Source organism: Scatophagus argus, chromosome 1, assembly GCF_020382885.2.
Source record: "Scatophagus argus isolate fScaArg1 chromosome 1, fScaArg1.pri, whole genome shotgun sequence".
NCBI lineage: Eukaryota > Metazoa > Chordata > Actinopteri > Scatophagidae > Scatophagus > Scatophagus argus.
The window spans coordinates 16,453,673-16,467,273 of NC_058493.1; the positions used below are offsets into that span (position 1 = coordinate 16,453,673).

A 13,601-nucleotide genomic window follows, 5' to 3' on the forward strand; every position below is an offset into this window, starting at 1 on the left:
TATTTATTCACAGATGTATCAGATGCTGATCCAGAGAAAGGGGTGTCACTCCCTACCGAAATACCTGAAGCTCGCAAGTCACCTTTGGAAGATCAACAATCAGAGAGAGATGACGCCACAGGATTCCTGTGCTGGAAGAAAGGCTGTAATCAAGTGTTCAAGTCCTCCAATTCCCTTCAGATGCACTTCAATGAAGTTCACAACAAAAGGCCTCAGTTACCTGTTTCAGATCGCCATGTCTACAAGTACCGCTGTAACCAGTGTAGCCTGGCCTTCAAGACTGTTGAGAAACTACAACTCCATTCACAGTATCATGTGATCAGGGCAGCCACCATGTGCTGCCTCTGTCAGCGAAGCTTCAGAACACTGCAAGCCCTGAAGAAACACTTAGAAACCAGCCACCTGGAGTTGAGTGAAGCTGATATCCAGCAGCTTTATGGGGGCTTATTGATGAATGGTGACATTATGGTAATGGCTGACCCATCCCTTGGTGAGGAGCCTGGAAGTCTCGGGGAAGATGACAAAGAGGGAGATGAAAGTGACCCGGAGGAAAAACAAAGTCCAACAGGCAGTGACTCTGGCTCACTGCAGGAAGATTCTGGATCTGAACCTAAACGTGCTTTGCCATTTAGAAAGGGCCCCAACTTTACTATGGAGAAGTTCTTGGATCCATCTCGCCCTTTCAAGTGCACTGTATGCAAAGAGTCTTTTACACAGAAGAACATTCTTCTGGTTCACTATAACTCTGTCTCCCACCTGCACAAGGTGAAGAGAGCTCTTCAGGAGTCGACTACTGGCCAGCCTGAGCCTACCAGTAGCCCTGATAATAAGCCATTCAAGTGCAGCACTTGTAATGTGGCATATAGTCAGAGTTCTACTTTGGAGATCCACATGCGCTCTGTTCTACACCAAACCAAAGCTAGGGCAGCCAAACTTGAAGCAGCAGGAGGGATCTCTAGCTCTGCAAGTGCTACTGGTTTAAGTAGCGGAGGCTCCAGCATCAGCACTACAACATCTAGTCCAAGCCCAGCCAGCAACTCAACTACTAGCTCCACCAACCACAGTTCTTCTGGGTCACAAACAGCTCAGAGTATTCTGGGAGGAAACCATTTGAACCAGACTCATAGCATTGAAAGCCTAGGAAATTCTTCAGTGAGCTGCCATTCCTCACCATCTGAAAACCACGAAGTGAAAAAGTCTAAATTTACAGATATGCTGTCTGCTAGGGGGCAACAACAACAGCTTCAGCAACAACAGCAGTTGGCCCAGGCTCAAGCCCAAGCTCAAGCCCATCTTCAGCAAGAGCTCCAGCAGCAGGCTGCTCTTTTACAATCACAGCTATTCAACCCAGCACTTCTGCAGCACTTCCCAATGACAACTGATGCACTTCTCCCTCTGCAACAACAGCAGTTGTTATTCCCTTTCTACATCCCTGGAGCAGAATTTCAGCTGAACCCAGAGATCAGCATCAGTAACTCACTTGGCCTAGCAGGGTCCTCCACCTCATCCCTGCTGGAAGATCTAAAAAACTCAGCCCAGCAGGCCCAGCAGAGTTGCTTGCAGCAGCAGTTGATGCACCACCACCTTCAGCAGCAACATCAACAACAGCAGCAGCAACAGCAGCAGCAGCAACAACAACAGCAACAACAGCAGCAGCAACAACAACAACAACAGCAGCAGTCTCACTCACAGGCTCAGGGGCAGATGGCATTGCTTCAGCAGAGTGCATCTCTCCTCCCACATGTTGAAAAAAAGCAAAGACATTCCTCTTCTCAAAATGATAAAGATAGAGAAATACAAAGAGAGAAGGACACAACTGAAAAAAATGAAGAATATGTTAACAAAGATTCTACAGACAACAAGTCAAAAGAAAAGAAGGACATTCAGCATATTTCAATAAACATAAACCATGATACTGGCTTGCCCCCACCAAGAATTGCTTCAGATGCTCGAGGAAATGCAACTAAAGCCCTGCTGGAAAACTTTGGGTTTGAGTTAGTAATTCAATACAATGAAAATAAACAAAAAGCTCAGAAAAAGACAGCTGGACCTACAGGATCAAGTGGTCCAGGTGGGATAACAAGAGTGGTGGACCCCATTGAGGGATTAGAGAAACTGGAATGTGAAGCCTGTGGCAAGTTGTTTTCAAACATACTAATTCTAAAGAGTCACCAGGAGCATATCCACCAGGCTTTCTTTCCATTTCGATCCCTTGAGAGATTTGCCAAAGAATATAGAGAGCATTATGATAAACTATATCCACTGAGACCCCCTACACCAGAGGCTGCTCCAGCTCCCCCACCACCTCCTCCTCCACCTCCACCTCCTCCACCCCAAAGAGCTCCCACACCAAATATTCCTGTCTCTGCTGCTTCACTCACACCTCCAACTGTACCTACCCCACAGCCACAAGTTCCAATGGCACAAATTCCCATGCCAATGGATTTGCCCCTCTTCTCGCCGCTCATGATGCAGCCTATGTCTCTCCAGTCCTTGCCCACTCAGTTGCCTCCCCAGTTGCCATCTGTTGAGCCAAGCCTGGCCTCAGACCTGGCCCAGCTCTATCAACAGCAGCTTACACCAGCCATGCTGCAGCAGCAGCAGAACAAGAGGCCACGGACACGCATCACAGATGACCAGCTTAGGGTTCTGCGACAATATTTTGATATCAACAATTCACCAAATGAGGAGCAGATTAAAGAGATGGCAGACAAGTCAGGACTGCCGCAAAAAGTCATAAAGCACTGGTTCAGAAACACCCTTTTTAAAGAGCGCCAGCGTAACAAAGACTCACCATACAATTTCAATAATCCACCAACAACAACTCTAGAAGAAGCAAAAATTGACTCTAAACCTCCTTCCCCTGAGCCCCAGAAGCAAGAATTTTATGGAAGTAAGAGATCATCCAGGACAAGGTTTACTGACTACCAGCTAAGAGTGCTGCAAGACTTCTTTGATGCCAATGCTTATCCTAAAGATGATGAATTTGAACAGCTGTCCAATCTCCTGAGCCTCCCCACACGTGTTATTGTTGTGTGGTTCCAAAATGCTCGGCAGAAAGCAAGGAAGAATTATGAAAACCAGGGTGACGGAGCAAAAGATGGTGAAAGACGAGAATTTTCAAATGACCGCTATATTCGCACCTCAAATCTGAACTACCAGTGCAAGAAATGCAGTCTGGTTTTCCAGCGTATATTTGATCTAATAAAACACCAAAAGAAGCTGTGTTACAAAGATGAAGATGAGGATGGACAGTATGACAGCCAAAATGAGGATTCAATGGATTTTTCCAATGAATGTTATACTCCCTCTGGGTCTTCCTGTCACACTCCAATGCCCTCTTCTTCAAGTCTCTGTCCACTTCCACCCTCCACTTCAGCATTCTCACACCTCCCATCCACAGAGAAAGAGGAGGCATCACCAGCAACCACGTCAAACCTCTATGATGAGAAGCCCAAGCACTTGCCAGAAACTTCTTCTGATCCACGAGAAAATCAAACCTCTATTAAGCAGGAAATTGTGCATCAGCCCCAGTCTGAGGCACAACACCATAGACCTCAAAGAGAAGAGAAGATTCAAACTGTTTCCAAGCCCATCAAACATTCATCTCCTTCTTTCTCTCAGCAACAACAACAGTGTGGTCCTTCAGCCTCTCAGACAAGCCAGGCCTCATCGCAGAGCTCTCACATGGGCCTCAGTGCACACCTGACCTCTGCCACACAACAACTGGCACAACAGATGATCCCATACCAGTGTGAGCAGTGTAAGATTGGCTTCCCCTCCTTTGAGCACTGGCAGGAACACCAGCAGTTACACTTCCTTTCTGTGCAAAATCAATTCATCCACCCTCAGTTTCTTGACCGTCCAATTGACATGCCTTTCATGCTATTTGATCCCAGCAATCCTCTCCTGGCAAGTCAGTTACTCTCTGGGGCAATGCCACAAATTCCCAGTAGCTCTGCCACCTCTCCGTCCACCCCCACCTCCACCATGAATTCCCTGAAGAGGAAGTTAGAGGAGAAAGCTGGCACTAGCCCAGGAGAGAACGACAGCACAAATAGTGGAGAAGAACCACAGAGAGACAAGCGGCTCAGAACTACCATCACACCTGAGCAGCTAGAGATCCTTTATCAGAAGTACTTATTAGATTCAAATCCTACACGTAAAATGCTAGACCACATTGCACATGAGGTGGGTTTAAAAAAGAGAGTAGTGCAAGTCTGGTTCCAAAATACCAGAGCTAGAGAGAGAAAAGGCCAGTTTAGAGCAGTAGGGCCAGCTCAAGCTCATCGTAGGTGCCCTTTCTGTCGTGCTCTTTTTAAAGCAAAAACTGCCCTTGAGGCACACATTCGCTCTCGTCACTGGCATGAAGCTAAACGTGCTGGATATAATTTAACTCTCACTGGTATGTTACCTGAACAAGAGGGTATGCAAATAAAAATGGATGCTCAAGAGACATCAAGTTACTCCCAAATGGCCCCATCAAACAGTGATGGACAAAGCTCCTCTATGTCACCAGTGAACAAAAGCATGGATTTGTCTCCCAGGGCTCTGCTGAGCCCTTCATCCATTAAAGTTGAGGGGATGGAAGATTTTGAGAGTGCCATGGCAAGCATGTCCTCTGTGAACCTCAGCTTTGATCAGAGCAAACTGGATAATGATGACTGTTCTTCTGTGAATACTGCCATCACAGACACAACCACAGGTGATGAGGCTAATGCTGATAATGACAGTGCTGATGCAAAGCACAGTCAACATAGTGGTGATTACCTGTCGAAGTCTGGGGGCTCAGCCCCCATCCTTGAAAATGATGACCAGATGTCCTCTGGGCTGGTAAGCCCTGCAACAAGCTATTATGCTAAGGACTATGAAAATGAACATATGATTGACCACAGTGAGACGTCCAGCCTTGCTGATCCCTGCTCACCGAGTCCTGGAGCCTCAGGTAACAGGAGCATTGACAGTGGAGATCGGCCTGGCCAAAAGCGCTTCCGAACCCAGATGACTAACCTCCAGCTTAAAGTGTTGAAATCCTGTTTTAACGACTACAGGACTCCTACTATGCTGGAATGTGAGGTACTTGGCAATGATATTGGACTTCCAAAGAGAGTGGTTCAGGTGTGGTTTCAAAATGCCCGTGCCAAGGAGAAAAAGGCAAAGCTCAACATGGCCAAGCACTTTGGAATAAATCAGACATCCTACGAGGGGCCGAAGACTGAATGCACTTTGTGTGGTGTAAAATACAGTGCTCGCCTCTCTGTTCGTGATCACATTTTTTCCCAGCAACACATCTCAAAGGTGAAGGATACCATTGGCAGCCAGATTGATAAGGAAAAAGAATACTTTGACCCAGCCACTGTCCGCCAACTTATGGCGCAGCAAGAGATGGACCGTATCAAGAAGGCCAATGAAGTTTTGGGACTGGCACAGCAGCAAGCCATGCAGCAGCAGGGGATGTTTGATAACCCCGCAATGCAGGCTCTGAATCTACAGTCAGCCTATCCAAATCTGCAAGGCATCCCACCTGTTCTTTTGCCAGGGGTTGGCAGCCCCTCTCTCTCCAGCTTTAACTCATCTAATTCAGGTACGTCATCATTTGGCATCCATTCACTGATATATTGCTAAACTTTTAGGTGCAGAGTTGCAGATGGGTTTAATTAATTTCAGTTACAATATTTCTGCTCCTCTTGAAATATTTTCTCCTTCTAGCAATCAGTCTGTCACTTGTTGTTATTTATACTGGTGAACATACTGTAAAATGTGTAATATAATGTAATGGCTGTTGGCCACTGCTGATTGATGTCCCACTAAGTACTATATCTACATTAACTGCTAATACTTAATTGTTAGACAAATGCCACAACAGAAAACAAATGGCTCACTCTGACTCTTACTTTGTGAAGATCACGTGATCTTCTCTTTGTGTGATTTCATGATGCAACTTTTAGTATAGTTTTTTCAGTCTTCTTTTAGTTAAAAAATCTAACAAATAATTGTGAAGGAATGCAACAAAAAATACAAAATAACAAAGAAATATACTTATTAATTCAGAATTTTTGTCTGTATTTGAAAATTCTCCAGCTTTAACTCCTCCAAAACCTTCAAACCTCCTGAACATGCCTGGTGCCAGTGTTCCCTCACCAAGCCTCCCCACATCTGGATTGCCCAACAAACCTCCCTCCTCCTCATCTCTTGCTGCATCCAGCCCAGCCCAGACCAACACGTCTGCTTCCCACTCAAGCCCCACCTCCACATCCAACTCCACTTCTTCAACCACCCAGTCCGGGTCCCGGCCTGAACCCCCCAAAGAATGTGATGCTGAGAGGGTAAGAGAAAAGGAGAAGCCCAAGGAAAAGACAGAGAAGCCCCCAACCCCATTGTCAACTGGAAGCACCCCTGCCCCTTCCACTTCTGCTGCCAGCGCCAAGAAGGAGAAACCAGACACTGCTGTACCTGCCACTTCAATGCCCACACCTGGCATGGAATATGTGGTAGACGCTGCCCAACTTCAGGCCCTGCAGGCTGCTTTGGCATCGGACCCCACAGCTCTCCTCACAAACCAGTTCCTGCCCTACTTCATGCCTGGCTTTTCCCCATATTACACCCCACAGATCCCTGGCGCTCTTCAAGGGGGCTACCTGCAACCAATGTATGGAATGGAAAGTCTCTTCCCTTACAACCCAGCATTGTCACAAGCACTGATGGGCCTCTCTCCAGGGTCCCTGCTGCAGCATTACCAGCAATATCAGCAGAGCTTGCAGGAAGCATTACAGCAGCAGCAGCGGCAGCTTCAACAGATCCAGCAACCCAAGGCGAGCCAAACTTCAGTTCCCTCACAAACCTTGGGGGATCGCAAAGAATCTGCCAAAGATCCAGTGAAAACAGAGGAGCAAAAGGGCAACCCTCAGAGTGAACCTCCCACTTCCTCCTCCTCCTCTCATAATAAATTATCCTCTGAGCAGAATGAGATGGATGGCAAAGCTGTGGATCCCCATCTAGACCAGTACATCGTCCCCAAGGTGCAGTATAAACTGGCATGCCGCAAGTGTCAAGCAGTTTTCACCAAGGAAGAAGCGGCTGTTACCCACCTTAAATCTAACTGTTTTTTCGGTCAGTCTGTGGCAAACCTGCAAGAGATGTTGCTGCGTGTCCCCGGTGGCGTAGGTGCAGGGGCTGGAAGTCTCTATGACTGCCTGGCTTGTGAAACTACGTTGGATGGGGAGAAAGCACTCAGTCAACACCTGGAATCGGCATTGCACAAACACAGAACAATCAAGCGATCAGCCAGAAATGCCAAAGAGCACGCTACTAGTTTATTACCTCACTCTTCAGCCTGCTTCCCCAATCCTAACACCGCATCTACCTCGCAGTCTGCCACTCATCCCATCAGCAGCCCCCCTCCCCCGCCAACAACATCAGCCACCATGCCATCCTCTGCTGTCTCCTCCTCCCTGTGCTCCTCCTCTACTACCCCACTCAACACCACAGCTGCCGGCAAACCATGGCCCCAGGCCCCTTTCTCCAGAGCTTTAGCTGGGAAGCCCAATGCCAGTCCCTCGTCTTCTTCCTCCTCTTTTCCTCCAATGTCCTCACCTTCAACGGTTACCTCAAGTTCATTGAGCACCTCAGGAGTTCAGACCTCGATACCAACAGACGTCTTTACCGACGAGTCTGACTCTGACAGCAGTCAGAAGTCAGCAGACAAGCTGGGCAGGACGGCAGAGGAGCCGCAGCAGCCTGGCTTTGTCAAAGACAGTAGTAGTTGTAGTAGTAATCTTGCTAGTGTAGGAACAGACTCCATGAGATTGTAAAAGAGCTTTCAGTGATGGACAATATTTAAAAAACACTAAAAAAAGACAAAAAAAAACACAAATGGAAAAAACATAAAAAGCAGCAATGTTAAAAATACATTAAAAGTATACAAACCAATTTCAGAAAAAGATGTGTAAAGACTAACTGCAATTCCAAAGCTTGTAACCAAAAATTTAAATGTTAGTGGATTGTTTTCCCATATCAACATGCTGGTTTTCTTTTTTTTCTTTTTTTTTTCTTTTTTAATCAACTGAAATACATGCATACTAATATATGAGAATAGAAAAGATTGCTGCAGTTATGTTTTGATGTTTTGGGTAATGGTAAAGGAATGCTGTACTGTATGGCAATGGACTGCCTCAAAGTTGACAAATGGCCCAAGAACCCTTTTGAAGAAATGTGCGTCAACAAGCTGTCCCTTTGTTTTGTAATAATTTCTACATAATAGCACAGTCACAAAAAGCCAGTATGTACTGTATGGGAGAATAGTCTATCAGTTTTTTTGCTATTTAAGCATTCAGATACCAATGGCTTGCAAAAGTAAAAGAATAATGTAATGTCTGTTTTATTCTCAGGTCAACAGCTCACGTTTTTCTGTTACAGAAAAAAAAAATCCATGTTTTAAACCCTTTGTTTCCAACAGGAAATGAGCTTTTTTTTTTTTTTTTTTTTTTTTTTAGAAATTGATTTAATAACTGAAAGTTTTAAGTTGAATGAAATTTTAATAAGGCATTGTTTCTGGGCATTTAAAAAAGGTAAATGATTTGCTGATTTTAATATTAGAAATCCGTTAAAGGGGGCGGGGGATCAAAATCCCATTATACCCAGACAAGGAAAGCATTGCAGACATAATACTGGGCGATAAAAAGAGGTGATTTTAAAAAAAAAACAACCTTCTGTATTTATGATAGATATGATCATTTTTGGTGTTAAGTAGATTGTTGCATTGGAAATGAATTTAAACAGTATGGTAGGTTGAAAAAAACTTTGTGTACATTTAGCTTTTGTATTGTCCAACTTTAAGACGCTTCATTTGATGTTGTCTTGGTCATTCCGATAGACTAGATTACGGACAGGTAATTTATCTCAGCTTTATTTCTGTCTTATTCTTAACTTCTTGGGAAACATTCACCCAAATGCCCCTCCTGACAAGGCAGGATCCTCTTTTAGCATTATTTAAATTTTATGGTTTGGTTGGTATTGCACCAGCCAAAACAGAAAAGATCCTGGGTGAAATATTTAACGTTTTGTTTTATTTAATTTTTGTGTTACCTTTGTGCACTTATCACTGTCTGACTCCTATTTCTCACTCTACTTGTTCCTCTCTTCGCACTTATTTTCTCTGCTCTCCTGTGTTTGTAGATATGTACACTACAAAACAGGTCTTTTGTTCTTCATGTAGTGTGGCTACAGTCTTTATTTCATTTTGACATTTTTGTTGTCATAAATGAAAATGAAAAAAGAATACTAATAATAATTCTCACGCTTTAAGACAAAAAGAAAATCCAAAGACTAAACACTTTCACCATTGGTGCATAAATATGAGAAAAGAGGCTTCTTTATACTTGAGAATTTGTTGCTGTTTTTAGAGGAAAGAAAACAAAGTTTTAAAAGATAAAGGAGTACGCATCAGAGTTGCCGTTTTTGCTTCTTTGCAAGCAAACAGGTGGCTTTTTTACGTAAATACCAAAAACCAAAAAGGGCCCTTGTCCTTGCATTGTGGAGTAGCACCGTTACAGAGCCATTGCAGTTTGTAAGATAGAGGTTATTAATCTTTGTTTGACTTTTTTGTCACATTCAAATGTCCATTTTTTTTAAGAAAATGTATAAGGTCTGGTCTTCAAGGACATACGTTTTGCTGCTAATGTAGTATTTTGAAAGAAAAAAAAAGAGTACCTAGATGCATGCTCATTTTGCTTTTGGCTAAGCTTTAACTAAAAACAAACAATAAACCAATTTCTTGCCTCTGCAACACCTTTTTTTTCTTGTTGCAAAAACGGAACTTTGAAGACTGTGAATATATGTTCCAAAGGACATTTTGCCGATTTTCTTTTTGAACAGACCAATGTTTAAAGCCAATGATCTATAACGTTTGTAAAAACACAGTGCATTCCAAATATCACAATGGATTTTTCTTAAGCAAGGATTGATCATATTTCATTTCATTATTTCATTACTTTCAGTTGTCACCATTTTTTTTTTCTCATTTTTAAAGTGACTGTAAACTGTTGTGTACATTTTTGCATCATTGGTTGCTGAACAAAGTGACCTCCATATGTCATTTTGTGCTGGCATGGAACATTGCTGAAAATCCCTCCATCCACTCAAGGTTGTTGCTCACTTGTGAAGCAAGTAATAGTGGTTACCAAAAAATGTATATAATACATCTGGTACTGATGCGTCTCATAGGTTTAGTAACATATATGCCAGTCAACATACAACTAGTCTCAGAGGGAAATGATGGCTGTTTTGCTGAGGTGTCGTTGCCCCCTCCCTGGGAAATCCACCAGTGACTTGTCCCATGTGTCTGCAGGGTGCCACTTCCTCACATAGATTACAGGTTTTTTAAGGGACATCTTCATTCCAAAGCATCATTTCTGGAAAAAGTAGGAGGTTTTTTGAAGATGTCCCTCAATTTCAGATAGCTTGGATGCTTTCATTCCCAAAGAAGTCACCCCCTTAATTTTATTGCAATGGAAATGGATGTCTATAGGTACCCCCACCCTCTCGCTTATGATCCAATGAACTGATTTTTTTTTATTTTATAACCAAAACCAAGACATATTTAAATTTGTGAAGAACTACTTTTTGGCCACTATTGTCAAGCCAATATATTTGCCCCAATGAATACATGGCACAATCTCAGAAGTGTGTTTAAAGTGCTTCATCTTGCAGAGCAACGTGATTTGGTATTAATGCAGCATGCTGTTGAAAGTCATTTGATTTGGTCTGCAAGCTTGCTATTTCTCTAAAGTCCAGTTCCCTAAAATACTGTTATGTATTTTCTTATTTTGGAAAAATCTTAAGTTGTATAGTTTTTCTCAAATGTGTTTGCTTTATTTTCATTTCCAGACAATGTATTGTTATTTTCTTATAAGTATTTGTATTTTATTTTAGTTTCTGTATATTACTTTTTGTCATAAATTAACACTAGCTTTAATTTGAATTGCTGAAATTGAGAAACAAAAACAAAAAATATGACCTGGCCACTTTATGGTGTGATGATGTTCTTTATATTCATTGTCTCAATGATACTGTTTGCGCTCTTATTTCCAAAGTGTAATCTTTTGGGCTCTTTTGTGAAAGACAAAATTGAGGTTTCTACATGAGATTCAGCCAGCATGGTCTGTGTGTGAGTTTGTATGCCTGTGTGGGTGTGTGTGTGTGTTTTGTAAGAGCCAGCATCAATTCAATTTTTTCTTGTTTGCTTTTTGTTTTTTATATGTTACACACCAAAACAAACTGAACCACAAAGTTGATTCACAATTAACTGAAATTTAGAAAATCAAATTTTAAACATAACTGTTAGAAACGAGAATGATGAAACCGAAGCACTGAGCAGTTTTCGCTTTGATTGAATATATGAATGTGGCCAAAGCTTTATGCAGTTGAAACAAAAAGAAGAAAAATTACCGATTAAGTTGTGCCCCAGATAAGTGTATATTTTATTGTGGCACAAAAGGCTGTTGTGGATAATTGGATCCACTGACTTACATTGGGATACTTGATTTTAATGGACATTTATGGAGAGAGCGTTAAAGACAAGGTTTTACTGTAGAGGTCATCTTTTGCCCACTGTGAAAATGAACGTGTACCTGTATACAGATATAGATATATTTAAAACAAGACATCAACTTTTTTTGTTTTTGAGATGAAGAAGGAATGAAAAGAAAAAAAAAGACTCTGGGAAGCTTTGGAGAACTCATTAGGAGGACATGAGAGGCTGTAGGCACACCAAAACTGGGCATGGGAGCCAAAGGCAGGCTCCAAACAGCTTTAAAACCACCTCCTTATTTGATTACTGACAACTCTGTAATGGGAATGGACTCTGGAACCAATGGACATGTGTGACACAGAGAGGAAAGTCCTTAGATGAAACTGAACTTAAGTGGCTCCAGCTGCCTCTTTCTCCTTTCTGTCTGTCTCTTTCTTTCTCAAGCTCTGCCTCTGCTTCTGCTCTTTGATGGACATTTTCCAAATTTCAGGACAGGATGGACAGAGATGCTTGCTTCATTTCTCCCTTTTCATGTTGCTACCTGTTTCATTTCCTTGTGCTTGTCTTTGGTTGACAAGTAAAGCTCTCCAGTCAAATGGTGTCTCACCCCTCTCTCTGTTGATTACATAATCTAAAAAGAGAAATTAATAACAGAGAGAGGGGACGGGTTCTCGAAGCTGTCATTTTTAAAGAGGCAGTTACACTAAAAAAGCGTATTAACCAAAATTAACAACCAAACTAACAACCAAACAACCATTTGCTCCAACTTCAAAGATGAACTGTTACTTGGAGCTCTATGTTCCTTTTGTGACTTCTGGTGCCACAATGTTTTTTTATGCTTTTAGTTTTTCTTTTTGTTTCCTTGAATTACTCCTCCTTCGAGCCTCATAAGCATGGCTCTGTGGCTCCAGGCAGCCCATCCGAGGGTAGAAAAAAACAGCCTTGCAATGTACAAAAAAGAGCAAGTTAAACCAAAAATGTTGTTCTTGATGTCTTTTCTATACTGTAGTCTTGTTAGCTTTTTTGTTACTGTAATTATATGATGAAGATTTCCAAACTGTACCAAATTACATGGAACCTAACATACATACAACCACATGGAACTTCAGACTTTTAAAGAAACTTTTGTCACAAAACCTTGTTGTCCTAGTTAAGTTGATTGTAGATGGTAATTGAATATACTCCTTTGAAAATATTTCATCAAGTATGTTTCTTGCTCATTGTGATACATTAAAAAAGTATGAGCATAAATTGCACTGGTTTGGACTCCTCCTTGAATGTTGTTGGATTTGATCATTTGTAGTCAGAAACTTGGCAGAACTCAAAGAACTGAAGAAATACAATTACTTATTTTCTCCAGTTTTTTGTTTTTTGGGTTTTTTTTTTTCAGATACATTACAGATTGTTCACACATGTTGTAAACAGTCTGTCAGTCAGTTTTTTGTTGATTTTGTTTTTTACACGCAATTACAGTAAATTACAAAACAGTAAACACAAAACATTTATTTTGCTTTCATAATTCTATAATGGCTTATTTTATTTTGACTTTAAGAACAAGAATATATTCTGACCCTTTGTATCTGTGTTTACATCAGGAGCTCTGATTGGACCATCAAGAGTCATTTAAAGGCAGTTTTAACATCTACTAGTAGGTTTAGGAAAGTACAGCAGAAGCATTGTGTTGTCACCCCCTCAGTCTCCAAAATTTGTTTTTGAAAACTTATGAAAATTTCAACCTTGCAGCCTGTTAGCTAATTGATCTTTTTTTTTCTGAAATCTCTTCATTTAACACTGTGTGTATATACTCCTTCATCAAACTGACAAGCATGGGGGCACACTGTTCTTGCTGCATAAATATAAGTTAAGCTTATCTCACATTGTCAGTTGCAGTATACCATGATATGAGCACGTAAGGGGTCACTGGGTGAACTGACACTTGGTAGGTCATATAAACAACCAAATTTAGCCTATGTGGCTGACATTGGCTAAATTGTAGGTGGTTTACTTGTCTGACAATTTAACTTTCAAGTGTATTTTACAGAATCCAAATCTCCATCCCCTTTTCAAATGCTGC

General features: G+C 41.9%; 1 protein-coding gene across 7 annotated transcripts in view; it reads left to right on the top strand.

Annotated features, from left to right (window-relative positions):
• zfhx3b (zinc finger homeobox 3b) overlaps positions 1-12,813 on the top strand; it is a 328,411-nt gene extending 315,598 nt beyond the window's left edge. For 6 of the 7 annotated variants that reach the window (XM_046386999.1, XM_046386989.1, XM_046387010.1 and 3 more), the window contains 2 exons: positions 14-5,584; positions 6,082-12,812. In XM_046386999.1, the coding sequence (XP_046242955.1) occupies positions 14-5,584; positions 6,082-7,811 (7,301 nt within the window). In that variant the 3' untranslated portion in view covers positions 7,812-12,812. Of the gene's footprint in view, positions 1-13; positions 5,585-6,081 lie in introns of all 7 variants that reach the window. The other variant, XM_046387037.1, reaches the window with a different exon arrangement.
• The last annotated feature ends 788 nt before the right edge of the window (positions 12,814-13,601 follow it).